Here is a 15605-nt window from a genome sequence, read left to right as displayed (position 1 = left end):
GTTATCTTCACTCTCTACTCCAGAGTTCACTGACTCTAAAAAAGTGAAAACCCCAAAAACAAAAAACAACCCGCCACGCTTCGCATCTTCCCCAACTATAAAACTAAAACCAAATCCCCAAAACCAAAAAAGAAAAAGAAAAAGAAAAAAAAAACAAAACATTCAAACAATGGAGCCCTTTCCATCATCAGTAATAGCCCAAAAAACATGGGAGCTAGAGAACAACATAATCACCGTAGACCCTCCTTCATCATCATCAACGACACCAGCAGCACCAACAACAACAGCAACAACAACGACGAGTCCGGACCCAGCGTCCGACGCAATATTCTATTACGACGAATCGGCGCAGGCCAAGTTCCAGCAAGAGAAACCCTGGGCCAATGACCCTCACTACTTCAAGCGCGTCAAGATCTCCGCACTCGCGCTGCTCAAGATGGTGGTCCACGCGCGCTCCGGCGGTACCATCGAGGTCATGGGCCTCATGCAAGGAAAAACCGACGGCGATGCGATAATCGTGATGGACGCTTTTGCTTTGCCCGTGGAAGGGACGGAGACTAGGGTTAATGCTCAGGCTGATGCGTATGAGTATATGGTTGATTATTCTCAGACTAACAAGCAGGTTCGCTTTCTATCTTTCTTTAAACCCTAACCCTAACCCTAACCCTAACCCTAAGTTTGTTTAAGTTTTGATTGGGATTGGTTTTTGTGGGAGGTTTATGAATTCTACATTGTATTACATTGTAGATAATTTTGAATTTAGAATGACTAAATAAATTTATTAGGGTTTTTTTCTTGTTTAGAATCTGAGTTATTACTAAATTACTGTTTGGTTGGTGAGAAGACGATTGGATGAAATCCCTTTTTGTTTAAAGCCATTTAGGTTAAGCTTGTGCAGTCTTTAAGGCTTCGTTTGGGAGTTCGGTTCATAAGAGAATGGAATGGAATGATTATAAAGGAATGGAATGGAATGTATTTAAGCGAGGGAAAGGAATAGAATGGAATTAAGTAACTTTGTTTGGGAGTAACATAGAGGAAAAGGAATGGAATCATTTTATGACAATATTACTATTAGACTCTTATTTTAAAATAAATGGCTGAATATATAGGGGTTTTTTGGGAGTTTTAGTAATAAATTCATTAAATCTAATTCCATTTCCTCCCATTCCTCTCAATTTCGGGTGGAATGAAAATTTGAGGTTTTAAGAGAATAGAGAGGAATGAGTGGTCCCTCCCACCCATTCCATTCCTTCCCAAAATATAACTGAGCTTCTAGCAAATGCTTAGTAAGCACTATGTGTCTCTGTATTTTCAATTGTGTGCAGTTGTTGTCACATGAAAGGATCTATATATAGTCTTTGCACATGAAAACTTCATTTTTGTTGAATTTTATGTCAATGACTAGTCTTGAGAATTTGGTGAGTTAGCATTATTTGGTTTCTGTTTTTGGAGATTGGATGATGCATCTCTGGATTGGTCATCTTAGATTCTTCTGTTTATGAATAGTGTCTGCCTATACCAGATTAGTAGCTATTTGGAAGTCATTGCATCTCAATAAAAGTTTTTATTCAAGTCCCATATCATATATACTATACTATATAAGGGTGTCAATTCGGGTTAGCGTGTTGGGATCGTGTCGTGTCGAGGTAGGGGTATTCGACTAAATGGCTCAACCCTAACCCGACCCATTTGATAATCGTGTCATGATCCTTCAATCCTAACCCAACCTACTAATAAGGCGGGTTAACCTGACCCAACACATTTGACACGCTAATAAACGAGTCATGTTGGGTTAACAGGAATGTAACACAACCCATTTCAACATGCATAATATTAAATATAACATCCATCTAGAAATAATTTTTTTTACATCCCAAAAAACAGTGCATACACTTCAAGTTTTCAATTCACATTCAAAATAATATAGTTCAACAAAAATATAACATTCGTCTAGAAATAAGTTCTTTACACTCCAAAAGAAGTACATACACTTCAACCCAAACTCAAAATAACAAAGTTTAACAAAAATAAAATAACATAGTTCAACAAAAACATAATATCTTTGGAACTCGCCAAATGCTAAGTATCAATATTGAAAGATTTTGAGCAAACAGTAGACTAATCCTGACTATGACCATGATTATTATCCATAGATTCTTTGTTAATGTCCAAATTTATAACATCTTCCACAAGCTCATTCAATTTCATTTATGAAAGTTCTATGTCAAAAAAAAAAAAGTATTAGTAGTTCTAGGGTCTGTAAAGTTTCAATTTCCAATTATATCCCTTGTAAATTTTTGTAATTACTCACTTTTCTTTTCAAATTTAAAATATATGTTGGATATAAAAGGTATTTGATAAATCTAAAATAAAATAAATATTTATTTGTTATACGAGTTAAACGGGTTGTGTTAAGTCAGTCATTTCGGGTTGACACAAATAAATTGGCGTGTCAAATGTATCTACTGCGGGTTGACCCACTTATGACATGTTTCTTATCGTCACTTTTGGGTCAACCCATTTATGACCCAAACCCATTAAGGCCCAACCCTAACCCGAAAAAACTTGTGTCGGGTTCGTGTCGTGTTCATGGGTTGGGTCGAACATTGACACCCTTAATACTATATATAAAAGTAGAAGCTGAAAGAAAGTTAAATCCTAAAATTAAGGTTGTTTTGTCATGTAGATCTCAAATTGGAAATTTTATGCCATGTGTCCCATTCAATTTTTTCTTAATTTTTTGTGCAACTATTTACTACACTGCAAAAATCAAGAAGTCCAATTTAATTTTTTTAGTTTTTTGTGCTAAAAGAGTTATTAAGTAAGAAAATCATAGAATCAAAATTAATAAACCTTAAAAAATTCACCATCATTGATTTATTTTTCTTCTTATTATTATTATACAAATAGTGGTTGGACAAACGAAAATTTAAAATATCATGGATAACAATTTAAATGTTTTTTTTTTCCATTTGTTTTAAATAAACTTATATTTATTTTGTTAGTAGCTATTTTATATTTTCAAATATACAAACATAATATATATTATATATAAAGTTGGTAAAATTTTAATACGCATTTAGTTATGCTTATTTGTAAATGTATCCCATGCATATGCATTGGGTTACAAGCTAGTATTATTTAGGCTAAAATACACTTTCCAGTTTGCACCCTCTAATATCTGGTTGCTTCTAAAACAGTTCCTCAACTTTTAAAACTTACAATATACACACGATGTCAATGTGCCCTTTCCGTTATGCTGTTGCATTATCACTGTTGACCTGCCAAAGAACGGCTTTCTTTTTCCTTATACTTTCTTTTCAAAATGACTTTATTTTTGGGAGGGTTAATAGAAAGATTCTAACAGATGTTGACTAAAGGGGCAAGTTGACATTGTTGTAATACTTGAGGGTGTCATTGCAAGATTTTATAGTGAAGGGACCGATTTAGAAGTGACACCAAACTTAGACGGTGTAAATAGTATTTTAGTATATTATTTTATGGAATTAGTTCTCTTATTGGGTATGTTTATGGTGCAGGCTGGACGGTTGGAGAACGTTGTTGGCTGGTACCATTCCCATCCTGGCTATGGATGCTGGCTTTCAGGTATTGATGTTTCAACACAAATGCTAAACCAGCAATTTCAGGAGCCTTTTTTGGCAGTTGTTATTGATCCAACAAGGACTGTCTCTGCTGGAAAAGTTGAGATTGGGGCATTCAGGACATACCCAGAGGGATATAAGCCTCCAGATGAGCCTGTCTCTGAGTATCAGACCATCCCTTTGAATAAGATTGAAGACTTTGGTGTACACTGTAAACAGGTTATTATCTCGTCCTCTTCTGCTTCTTGAAAAAGCTTCCTCTCCAGTATATTTATTCCCTCCATTTGTTTCTGTTTTTGCAGTACTATTCTTTGGATATCACTTACTTTAAGTCTTCTCTTGATTGCCACCTCCTGGATCTGCTATGGAACAAGTATTGGGTGAATACCCTTTCATCTTCACCTTTATTGGGTAATGGAGACTATGTTGCAGGACAAATCTCTGATCTAGGTAATCTCCTAGCATGGAATTCGAGTTCCTTTAGTTTTATTTCAAATTACTTTTCATGGTTCAGACTAGAGTAATTTTGAAGATTATATTAATTAAGTGGTGTCCTCTGCACCATGCAGCTGAAAAGCTGGAGCAGGCAGAGAACCAGCTATCTCACTCCCGCTTTGGGCCACTGATAGCACCCCCTACGAGAAAGAAAGAGGTAAAATCTTACCTCATAAATTTTAGTGTCTTTTTATTTTCTCAAATACGAGCATTCATACTGCTTTCCTAGACATATCATGTGATACTGGATGGCATTCAAATATGTGCTTAGCCTGTAGACATGGGACATTTCAAGATACATACAAGCAGCCACAAGAAAAATTGTGAGGAGGGGTTTGTGTAGCGCTTTCGTCATTGGTGAATGTCTTTCTGTTTGCGTTTTTATGGTCCATACAACAGAGATAATTGAGGGTAGTTGGGTGAGTGCCCAGTGTGCTTGCTATGGAGGGGAGAAATATTCTTTTGGTGCTTAATCATTCCATGGGTTTAGAGATATACAGAATATAACTTTCTTTACTGAGGAGATTTGAGACAAACAACTTGCAGATATGCTAGGTTAAGATAGATTTCTAGACATGTTATTTGGTAGAAGTCTTCACACCTTGTCATGTAAGTACTGTGATACTGCACCTGTAATTGCACGAGCAAATAATCTCAAGTGGCACTTTCTTATCTTTTCATCAATGGGAGCCACGCATGTCTTTAATCGAATTCTTCATTCCGTACCCTATCTTTCCTTTTATTTCCACTTATCTATCTTAACATTCTCATTATCTACACTCATTTTATGAATTTGCCCAACATTCAATACAATATAGCATGGATGTTCTTATAGCAGTCTTGTAAAACTTTCCTCTTTCCACTTAACCTTTTTATTTTTTTGATGATCAACTTTCTCTTTAACTTGACAAGTATTCTATGATCACGCAATATTCTTGATGTCCTTATTCATTTCATCCACTCTGCTCTTATTTTGTAATTCTCATCCTTTTCGATCTAACCATCCTTATGAGTTATTGATCCAAACTATTGAAAACACACTCTTTGCGATGGGGAAACTCACTCGTAATTCTTCCAATTGTTCTCACACTAATGACAACTCCATTATACATATCCTAGAACAAATGACAACTACATTATGCATATTCTTAGAGCTAACACAGAACCAGAAAGAGCTTTAAGAGCTCCAGATTTCTAACTTGTTTCTCTCCCTTCAAAGTTCAAACCCACCATCTATTTCTAGTTTCTATATCTAAAATTTCTTTTTTCTCCATCTTCTAATACAAATTTCTAGTACAACCAACTTATGCTGAGTAGTTATACTCTACTGGTATTTAATACTTCACAGTAATCTTGTACTTGGGAGCATTTATTGTAGTCACAGTAAATTTTTGGTGTTGAAATTCTTTTCGCAAATCCAGTAATATCTCTTTATAAAAATGTTGCTCTGGCTTATTAAAAAAAACAAAACAATGTTGCTGACATGCAATCTAAAGGCCCTAAAACCCCAAAATGGGTTCCGTTCTTGGATGAATCGACGGCTTCTAGGGTCACTACTTCAACTGGCCAATATTTTTTTCTTTTGAGGGTCAGTGGATTAACTCATTTTTTGGGGGCCAAATTCAAATTTTTAAATACCCAAACAATGTACACACACACACATGCACGTGTTATTAAAAATTTTCAAAATTTTCGGGGCTATAATGCCACTGCCAGTCTAGTCTGATTTTCAAAACTGTGGTCAAATTTCTACATATTTTTCCCAAAACTTTCTTGTCTGTAGATGTGCTCTGATCCTTTGTGATTTTTTAAATGGACTCGATTTTGGGGAAACTGAACATTTTCATTTTCAATTTCAATTGGTGCTTTATCTCTGCTTTTTTCAAGATAGGAAAATGTCCTCTTCAATGCGTTCCGATGGATCTTGCCCTTACATCTACTTGGTTACCACGTAGTCCCACATATCACATATAAAACAATGTATAGCTCTTAGATTCTATTGTGTGCTAGGGGTGCAGATTTTACTTGTATTCATTAAATTACAAAATCTTTCCTTTTGTCAGTTTATAAGCTGCTCATCATCCATTACTTCATCATCTCTGTTGCCTAATCTTGGTTTTGATGTCTATTAATTGCAGGAAGAGTCTCAGCTTGCTAAGATTACTCGAGACAGTGCTAAGATAACTGTGGAGCAGGTTCATGGTCTAATGTCACAGGTGACTAGCCTTTACAGTTTTTGTGCATTTTCACACTTTATCGTGTTGCTTTTAACAAATCTCTTTCTTTTCCATTCAGGTTATCAAGGATATCCTTTTCAACTCGGTGAGACAATCGAACAGGTCTAGCTCAGAGCCATCTGGCCCTGAACCAATGATTGAAACCTGATTTTGGCATACTAGTAGTGAGGCAAATCGTGAGCGTATTACCTTCCCGATGCTTCATTTTCTTGAAGATTGGTTTAAATTTAGTTCAACGGGAAAAATCAAGTTAAAAGTTCTGGAAGTTTTATTACCTTTTGTGCCAATGTATATTATTTGCACCTTTTTTTCCTTTTACATTCAGGTTGTTTATTTAGTATTTATACAACATTTTGGTACCCCATGACAAGCAATCACAATTAATGACTTTTTAATAACCATTGTAGTCAGAAAGTAAAACATGCTGTTGTATCGGTCCGACTTTCTGAGTTTGGCAGGACTCCGAAGATAAATATTATTAACAACCTGTTTTTTCAAACAATATGATTGATTTTTAGGGGACAGCTTTCATTAGTCTTAAAGCTGGTTATAATTCTTCATAATGTGAATTTTAGTGGGGACAAGGCATGGGTAAAAGAAGCATTAAAAACAGTCTTAGTCATTTGGTCTTTCCTGTCAAATCAGCTCTCTTGCCTGCGTATCCAATGCTCCATGCCGTTCTTTGGACTTTGTTGCTATTAGTTGTATTGGCATCAATCCTGTGAATGTTCTCAGCAAGCAAATGAGCCCTTACCGAAGCCGGTTTGCTTGGAAGTTTAAGGCACCTGAATTAACACTCTAATATGGTTCGGAGTTATATTCTCCAACCAATAACGTGGTAAATTATGAGACTATTTGCATGTATTATATAAACAACTAAAACTTTATATAGATTATTTTTTCAATTGCCATAGTGATTTTTTTTTTTTTTTTTTTTTTTTGAGGAAAAAAAAATATATCAAAGCACATGGTGAGTTGGTGGTTTGAAACCAAATTTATGTGAATTCGAAGACATCAAAGATTATTTTTAAAGTTGAAACTTCCAAAATTGAAGACATCAAGGTTATCTTAAAGTTGGACTTTCCCTCCGGTGGAACTAGCAAAAGTGATACGGTCGGTAACGAAAATCCTCTTTGATGGCTGACTTTGCTTTCTAAAATGATGACTTTACATTCAAAGAGCCGCATTATTGCTATGCCACCATATCATTGTTAGTCTAAAACATGCATTTATATGGTCCTAACATCATTTGGTTGGATAACTTTCACATTTGGTTTGTCAATTTTGTATTATGAGCGGGTTCAGCGTTGGAGAAAATAAGATCAATTATAAGAAAGAGAACAATTAATAAATAGGAAATGAAAAATAATTACAATTAACAAAGGGGTTGAAGATCATCCAACAAAAAATTGGTCTTCAAACAACTCAAGATGTAACAAAATATATACATCCAATAATTCCTGTTAAAAAGAAAAGAAGAAAAATAAATTAGGAACTAGTATGAAAAAAAATAGAAAATTCCATTGAACCCATTATAAGACAAGATTATTAAAATAGGTCATATCAATCAAAATACAAATACATGTGGACAGATTGTCATATACTCATATGATGAATTAAAAGAATTTTTCTATAAATAATAAAGAGGCTTGGAGGGAAATTCCATCCATAACTAAATTGATGGTTTTTAAGAAGAGAGGACCCGTTGTTCAATATGACCAGTAAAATAGATGAACCATAAAATAGGTCACCAGCATCCAATAAGATATAGGGGAGAAATAAATAAATAGAAAAGGATGGAGAAAGGGACAGAATTTTTTTGCATAGTCGGTATCCACATGTGAAGAAAGCAAAAGCCTCTCGAGTATTCTTTTATAGGTATTTCAGATTAAAATCACTTATTAAGATTCCAAAGAGTGATGCTATAATGAATTATGGACCAATTCACATGTCAGACTTCACAAACTTAAATTAAAAATAGATGTCAAAAAGTGAAAGCTTCTGAGAGGTATCCTCATCTCCTTCACCATCATTTATGCCACTAGCCACACAACAAAGAAAAAAGGCCAAGAGGAAAAGCCCAACTAAATCTCCTACTTTTTTTTCTCTTTAGTGGGTATGGTTTGGACTCTTAGAAATCATGCCTTTCATGACTTCCTCAACTTCCTCTCTCTCTCTCTCTCTCTCTCTAAAAATACATTATTAGGCAAGATTCTTATAAGATAACAAAAAGAGAGGTAGTCACAAGAATGGTCCTCCTTTTCATGGATTTGGTTTGTTTTATATGTCACTTTGAAAGTGCTTGAGACAATTCTACATGGGGATTAAGTAATAACCCTTTAACACCAGACTCCATTTCTCTCTCTCTCTCTCTCTCTCTCTCTCTCCACTTAATATGTGTTCCGTGAGACAAAACTTTGTTTATAGAAGCATTTCTAGAGCCAAGGACCTCAATTTCTAGAGACATGTAGACTCTCACTCCTAAATAAAACAAACTCCATCGATCCAAAAGTGTCTTTGATCATCAATTTTTATACTGAGTACTTTTCCGTGAGTACTCTAGCTAAATGTCAAAGTGTTATATCTTGTCACGGCTTCAAATTTTCAGTGAACAGCTTTGTTCTCTCAAATGAACATACAAGCATAAAGAGTTAAAAACACATTTTGCTTGCAATATGATAGACTTTCTTCTTCTTCTTCTTTTTTGGCTGAATTTGCATCATCTTGCTAACTTTTTACCACTCTAATTAAAACTAATGTCTAGTGCTTATAAACGTACACACTTTCTACCCACCACAAAAAACTAATAATAATAATAATAATAATAAACCATATACACCTTTTTTGTGGTCACTTTTTTAATAAATTGAGGACTTGTCAAATACAAAAGTTTGAAGTTTCACGTCCTGCATTGATTCGTATCCTATTGCAAGGTCAATATCCAAGATATGGGGACCCTAGATCGACAGCGAGTCCATTACTACTTTCTTCTCATACCCAAAATTAGGATCGGAAGATTTTTCATGAAAACTAGTCACCATATAAAAATTTGTAACTTGCTAAGAAAAAGAAAGAAACTATGCTAGTGCGTTTGGATTAACCTTTTTCATGATAGTTTATATATGTTTAGGTACAATTTTGTATAGTTTATTTATTAATCTATTTGTTTAGGTACAATTTTAAAAAATTATTTTAAATAATATTATACTTTTACCATTTTTATCAAATCAATCAAAAGCTAAGCTAAAGGGGCACTAAAATTTGGGTTTTTTTTTTTTTTGTTTTTTCTGTTCATGTATTTTGGAGACACAGGTTCGGGCAGGAAGGTAAGGGTGGGGAAGGTAAGGAATAATGATAAAATGCTGTACCCACTTTGTAAGTGCGTTGTCTACTCTACATCAACTCAAAAATTATAAGCACAAGTTGGCACCTTTCACTATTTCTAAAGTACATTTACAAGAGCGTTGTTGTTGAAGCCTACGCAATTTAGAATGGGGACTTGTTATTGCTTTTTTTTTTTTGTTTTAATGTAAGATGCATACGTATTTCAACTCTTAAAATGATTGTCTCTATAACCTTTTGAGGGGCTCACTACTCACTAGTCAGTAGTCATCACATAAAATATTAGTGGCCAAGCAATAATCTATGGGAGCCGAAATAGCTCTGCCTATGTAAACCTATTTGGGAAAAAAAAACCTTGTTACATGTTAGGTCCCTTGCACCCAATTAACATTGCACATGTGTCGATTCACACACGGTAAAATGAATTGAATTCATGATTTTTGAACTTAAAATCATGACTTAAACTCACAAATTTAGTTCATTTTAGCTGGTGTGTGGATCCACATACTTTGTATGATAGAAAAATAATCATATTTTAGCCAACCAAGTCCAAAATTTACCGATATCAAGTAATATAAAGTTGTGTAAAAATACATGATTACTACAATAATCGTGTAAATTTACACTAGCACTATTTATTTTGAATTTTGTTTTTTATTCTTTCTTTCCCTACCCTTAGGGGTGTTTGCGGTGCGGTGAGGTTTTGGGCCATTTTTAGCACCGCACTTTGTGGTGCAATTTAGCCAAAACCATAACCACACCGCACCTTATTTTTGCGGTCACATGTGTGGTGCGGTGCAGTTTAAAGTTTAGCTAAAACCATAACCGTACCGTTATTTATTTTTGTGATCACATGTGCGGAGCGGTATTTAAGATGTAGTTTAAATGGTTTAAAGTTGGTATATTTTTCTAATTTTGCGTTTTTTATGCCCAGCCCAAAACTGCTATTCCCTTTGTTTTGCGCCAAGTTTTAAGCTATTGAGCTAGTTTTTCTTTATTTTGGCTTGATTTTCCTAATCAACACTTGTTAGGGCTGTTAAACTATATATATATTTTTTGAAAACTAAGGTTATTAAACTATTAATAATATATTTAATATTAAAAAATAAATATATTAATATATAGAGAGAGTATGGTGCAATGCGGTTTATTCGGTTTTCTCATTATGTGATTTGGTGAACACTCCTACCTATCCTAATCACTGAGGATGAAGGAAGAGAGTGGATAGTAGTTGTTGTGTGTAAAGCAATAGAAACAATTAATAAAATCAAGAAAAATTAATATTTTAATGAAATGTAATGTAAAATATTACGTGGGACGTTTTGAATAATGAGCATATAAAATAGGAAAAGAATATTTATGTAGCGAGTTCATGCTTTAATAAATATAGATAATTCAGACTTTTTTCAAAAAAAAAAAAAAAAAAAAAAAGGTACTTCACACTCTCTCTAGTCTCTCTCAATTGCCAGTCATCCAATAACCCTAGATTCTTCTTCTTAATGAGGTACACATTAATGAAACAAACACTATAAAGCACAGGAGCCTGTGAACATGAAGGCTATTAAAGGCATTGATCTACTTGCCCAATTGTTCCATGGCATCTTCTTTCTCTACCTTTCTTTTTTCCCTTCTTCCACTTTACACTTCTATGTTAATAACTGTTCATTTCCTGTTAGCTTGAGTAGGTCAAAATGTGAAAATGTATTTTGAAGTGGGTGGGCCATGTGGAACCAAAATCTTAGGACCATATCTCATTCATACGTTGCATAATAATTTCAATGTGGAAGAGTTGAGAGTGGGAATAGAATGTCTCTTTCACTCTCTTGTTTGGTTCAAATCCGTATAACATGACAACGCAAAAATTCATTCAATTTTAACCACCACTTGCTCCTACCATGTGGAAATTTCATTGAGTTTACGTACTATATTCTTGTGAGGCATATAGATTTCAAGTACCACCTTCCAATGGCTATAAATCAATGTACAACTAGATGCGATAAGACGAAAATATGTGTAAAAGTGACTTTATTATATGAATCTGTTGTTTTCAATGGAGAGAAAAAGTAAGAGCATTGATTCATTTCTTTAACTTAACAAGAAAATTAAGGAGTAATTTCATCATTTCCATGGTTTTAAAGAAATGAATCATTACTAATTTCTTTTAAACATGGAAACTAAGACCATTGAGTCATTACCAACGGAGAGAAAAAGTAAGACCATTGAGTCATTACTAATTTCTTTTAACTTCGGTGGATTTGTGGAAAGGCTAGGCAAGAGAAAAAATGAGCCCAAGTAGACCCTTGGGTTCAATAAGTGTGATAAAATATAATAGTGCTTGTTTATATTTGCACAAGTATGATGTGAATGTGATAAAATATAATAGTGATATTGATTGGGTAAATTTTAACCGTCATGCTATTTTGTAACATTTGATGTGAATGTTCTTAACTCAATAAAATCGCATAAATAGATTGCATCGACATCACAAAAGTTGACCAAATGTAGTTGGTTAGAGATACCCCTAATGATACAATTTGGTCTTGGAATTTAGTAAACTAACTGTGGGAGCCCGAGGACTGAGGATAAAGTTGAAGGGTCGCAACATAGGGTGGGAATACTGCAAGCCACGGGCCCGAGGAAGAAAGCCGCCCGAGGAAGGGAAGAAATGAATCACAGTACTCTGTAGTATTCTAAGTGGGAGCTGGAGTCTAAAGAGAGTGGAAGTCAATGGACAGTAGGGAAGCTTATGGTCTGGTGTAGCCTTTTGCATCCATGTTAAATGGTAGACAATAGCTTTATCACCCGTATTGATGAGGAAGTGACCTGAACAGAGTAAGCCACAGCTAAACAGATTCCTTCCACCATCTTCTTCAAATGTAAAAAGTAACAAGTGTCATAAAAGGAGGGAGGTTAGGTGAAAATGGATGGTGGAGATATGATGAGGGTAGAAGTATATAAAGAAAGGAGAGAGCACTGAAAAAGTGATTGGAAAATCAAGAAAAAAAAGACAGAAGGAAGAGCATTAAGAGAAAAAAGTAAATAGTATTACTTTTGTGTAAACTTAGCCTCCTTGGGTGAGCTTGTGGAGAGCTGAAGGTACAAGCGCTCTTACTCAAGGCCATATTTATTGTGTGTACACCCAGAAGCAGTGGAGCCCTTATTGGAAAAGCTGCATGAGGGCATCTGTGGGAGTCATACAGGAGGAAGGTCTTTAGTGCATAGGGCACTCACCCAAGGGTACTGGTGGCCTAGCATGCAAAAAACCTCTCAGGATTATGTGAAAAAGTATGACCAATGTCAAAGATATGCCTCAAATATCCATCAGCCAAGGGGAATACTGAATCCTGTGTCTAGCCCCTAGCCATTTGCTCAGTGGGGCTTGGATATAGTGGGATCTTTTCCTCGAGCTATAGGGAACCGAAGATGGCTCCTCATCGATACGGACTACTTAACCAAGTGGGTGGAAGCCGAGCCCCTTGCCAATATCAAGGACGTGGATGCTAAGAGGTTCATCTGGAGGAACATTGTCACCAGGTTTGGAGTTCCTCACACACTGATCTTAGATAACAGTCTTCAATTTAACAGTAAAACCTTTCGGAGATATTGCAGGGAGTTAGGGATTAGGAACGGGTATTCTACACCTGCTTATCCTTAAGGGAATGGGTAGGCCAAGGCCACCAATAAAGTTATAGTGTCTGGGCTGAAGAAAAGTTTGGACGATGTTAAGGGAAAATGGGTGGATGAACTGTCCCACGTGTTATGGACCTATTGTACTACACCCCGAAGATTAATGGGGGAGACCCCTTTTTCAATGACCTATGGGTCAGAAGCAGTAATCTCCCTTGAATTTGGATTCCCAACTCTGAGAACAGATCAATTCAATATTGAAGAGAACCACCATTTACTCCTAGACAGCTTGGATTTGGCCGAGGAAAGAAGAGAGGTAGTAACGATAAAGATGGCCTACTACCAACAGAAACTTAAGCAAAGGTATGATAAGGGGGTGAGAGCCAAACCATTGGCCCTAGGAAACCTGGTCTTGAAAAAGGTGGTGGGGACGACCAAGAACCCTGCTTGGGGCAAGCTAAGTCCTAATTGGGAAGGGTCATATAGAATCACTTCTATTGCTGGCATTAGGGCTTATTATCTGGAAGATTTGGATGAAAATGTAATTTCTCGCCCTTGGAATGTAAACAATCTGCGGTGTTATTATTATTAATAAATTCTGTTGCCACTCATATCTTGCTTGGTTGTATCTCGTTATGGATGCGTTTGTAGAGACAATTGGTCTATTAAATATTCTGAGTGTTAAATAGAACCTAGGTCTTGTTTGGCTCCTCGGGTCACAAGCCTAAGGTAAATTAACATTGTATAAAATATTCTAAGTATTAAACAGAACCTAGGTCTTATCTGGCTCCTTGAGTCAGAAGCCTAGGGTAAATTAACAGTACAGAAAATATTCTAAGTATAACAGCATATGCAAATACTCTAAGTGTTGAATGGAGTTCGGGTCTAACATAGGTCCTAGGGTCACAAGTTGGGAACTAGGTGGACCTTGAGAAAGGTTGCTTAAAGGGACGGGAAAGTGAATGCCGTAGGGACTTCCTCGGGTTTCTGGAGTAGTGCCAGCAAGTTCACTTTGAAAGTCCCAAGTTCAGTTTCAAGTAAGTGTTAGGTGATAATTTGCTTAAAATCCATAAGTTAGTTTACTCTTTATGTTGTGATAGCATAGTGAATTGTCATGGTGTGATTGTTATGAAAGGAGGAAGGTAGTGAAGTAAGTAAAATGACAAGTATAAAGTAAACAGTAAAAGAAAAACAAAGTGTACAAAAATATATGTAATAATAAACGACCAAGGTTAACTTCAAAGTTTCTTCATTAAAAGTAGACTAACTGTGATACAAAAAAGGGGAGGGGCACTATCTATACAACAACCCGTTACAAAAATGCCTAAGTATTCCCTAGACTAAGGCTAAACTAAGCTGTTGGCTCCTTCTCCTTGGCTCTTTTTTTCTCTTGCTCTTTTTCCTTCTTCTTCCTCTTCAGTTGCACCACCTCGGCCACTTCCTCTTCGGCCTCCACGACCTGCACATCAGCTGGAGGTGGCAGTTCTTTTTTCTTTTCCTTGCCTTGGCCAAAGTAGGAGAGGGATCTTGGTCGGGCTAAGCTGAGGAAGAAGGGAGAGCAGAGCTGGGGTCTGCTGGAGGCTGAGGAAGGGTAGGCACCAAACATAGGGCAAGAGGGTAGTACACCTTATCAGGAGCCCAAAGCTCTGATTCAGTGCTCACCCTCGCAACGTTCATGGCTTGGCCCCACGCCTCCAAGCAGAAGGCACGGGGAACATCTATGAGTTGAGCAATGAGGCTCTCTGCTGTCTTGGTCATGCTCGCTTCGTATGCAGCTTGCTTGGCCTCAGTTTTCTCAGCCTCCTTGGTCTCCAGTTACTTTTTTATTTGTTTAAGCTCCACAACTATAAGGGCCATTTTATTTTCAGCCTTCTTTTGGGCCTTTAAGGCATCAATTGCCTGTTTTTCATAGCCCTTAAGGGCAAACTCTGCATTTCTATGGGCCTTTTCCACCTCGGCCAACTAGGCAAGATTCTTCCTGAGCTTCTTGTCTGCGACCGAATGGGCCCTCTCAACAGCCTCTAGTTTATTCTTGGCATCCCTGGCCACGTCCAGGGAATGGTCCACCCATTCCTCAACCATGAAGGCAGCTTGGACGACCTACATCAAAAAAAAAAAAAAAAAAAAAATGCACAAGTGTTATATGGTGCACATAAAGTTTTATTGTAAAGCAATCAAATGGGATCAGTCCTATACCTTAGCCAAATCTTGCTTCAAGGCAAGGAAAACTTCGCGCTTCCTAAAGGATTTCAGCTTTGTCATATCTTCTAGCAGACATAATGCCTTCTCCAGGCACTCGGCC

The 15605-nt window shown here is 36.2% G+C and overlaps 1 protein-coding gene across 1 annotated transcript; it reads left to right on the top strand.

Moving 5' to 3' along the window:
• Window positions 1-46: 46 nt before the first annotated feature.
• On the top strand, window positions 47-6732 carry LOC126708903 (COP9 signalosome complex subunit 5a-like). Its single transcript, XM_050408903.1, has 6 exons — window positions 47-622; window positions 3540-3821; window positions 3905-4052; window positions 4172-4254; window positions 6236-6313; window positions 6393-6732. The coding sequence occupies exons 1-6, from the start codon at window positions 170-172 to the stop codon at window positions 6480-6482; spliced, it is 1134 nt and encodes a 377-aa protein (XP_050264860.1). The 5' UTR covers window positions 47-169; the 3' UTR covers window positions 6483-6732.
• Window positions 6733-15605: the final 8873 nt, after the last annotated feature.

The sequence above is a fragment of the Quercus robur genome, chromosome 12, assembly GCF_932294415.1.
Source record: "Quercus robur chromosome 12, dhQueRobu3.1, whole genome shotgun sequence".
In the NCBI taxonomy this organism is placed as follows: Eukaryota; Viridiplantae; Streptophyta; class Magnoliopsida; order Fagales; family Fagaceae; genus Quercus; species Quercus robur.
The sequence above is the reverse complement of the archived record's forward strand: the minus strand, read 5'-3'. Positions and strand labels throughout refer to the sequence as shown.

Excerpts from the sequence above, each read along its gene's own strand:
- LOC126708903 (XM_050408903.1), top strand. The coding sequence starts at position 170 with ATGGAGCCCTTTCCATCATCAGTAATAGCCCAAAAAACATGGGAGCTA. Across the intron at positions 623-3,539 it reads ATTCTCAGACTAACAAGCAG|GCTGGACGGTTGGAGAACGT; the intron begins GTTCGCTTTCTA and ends TTTATGGTGCAG. Across the intron at positions 4,053-4,171 it reads AGGACAAATCTCTGATCTAG|CTGAAAAGCTGGAGCAGGCA; the intron begins GTAATCTCCTAG and ends TGCACCATGCAG.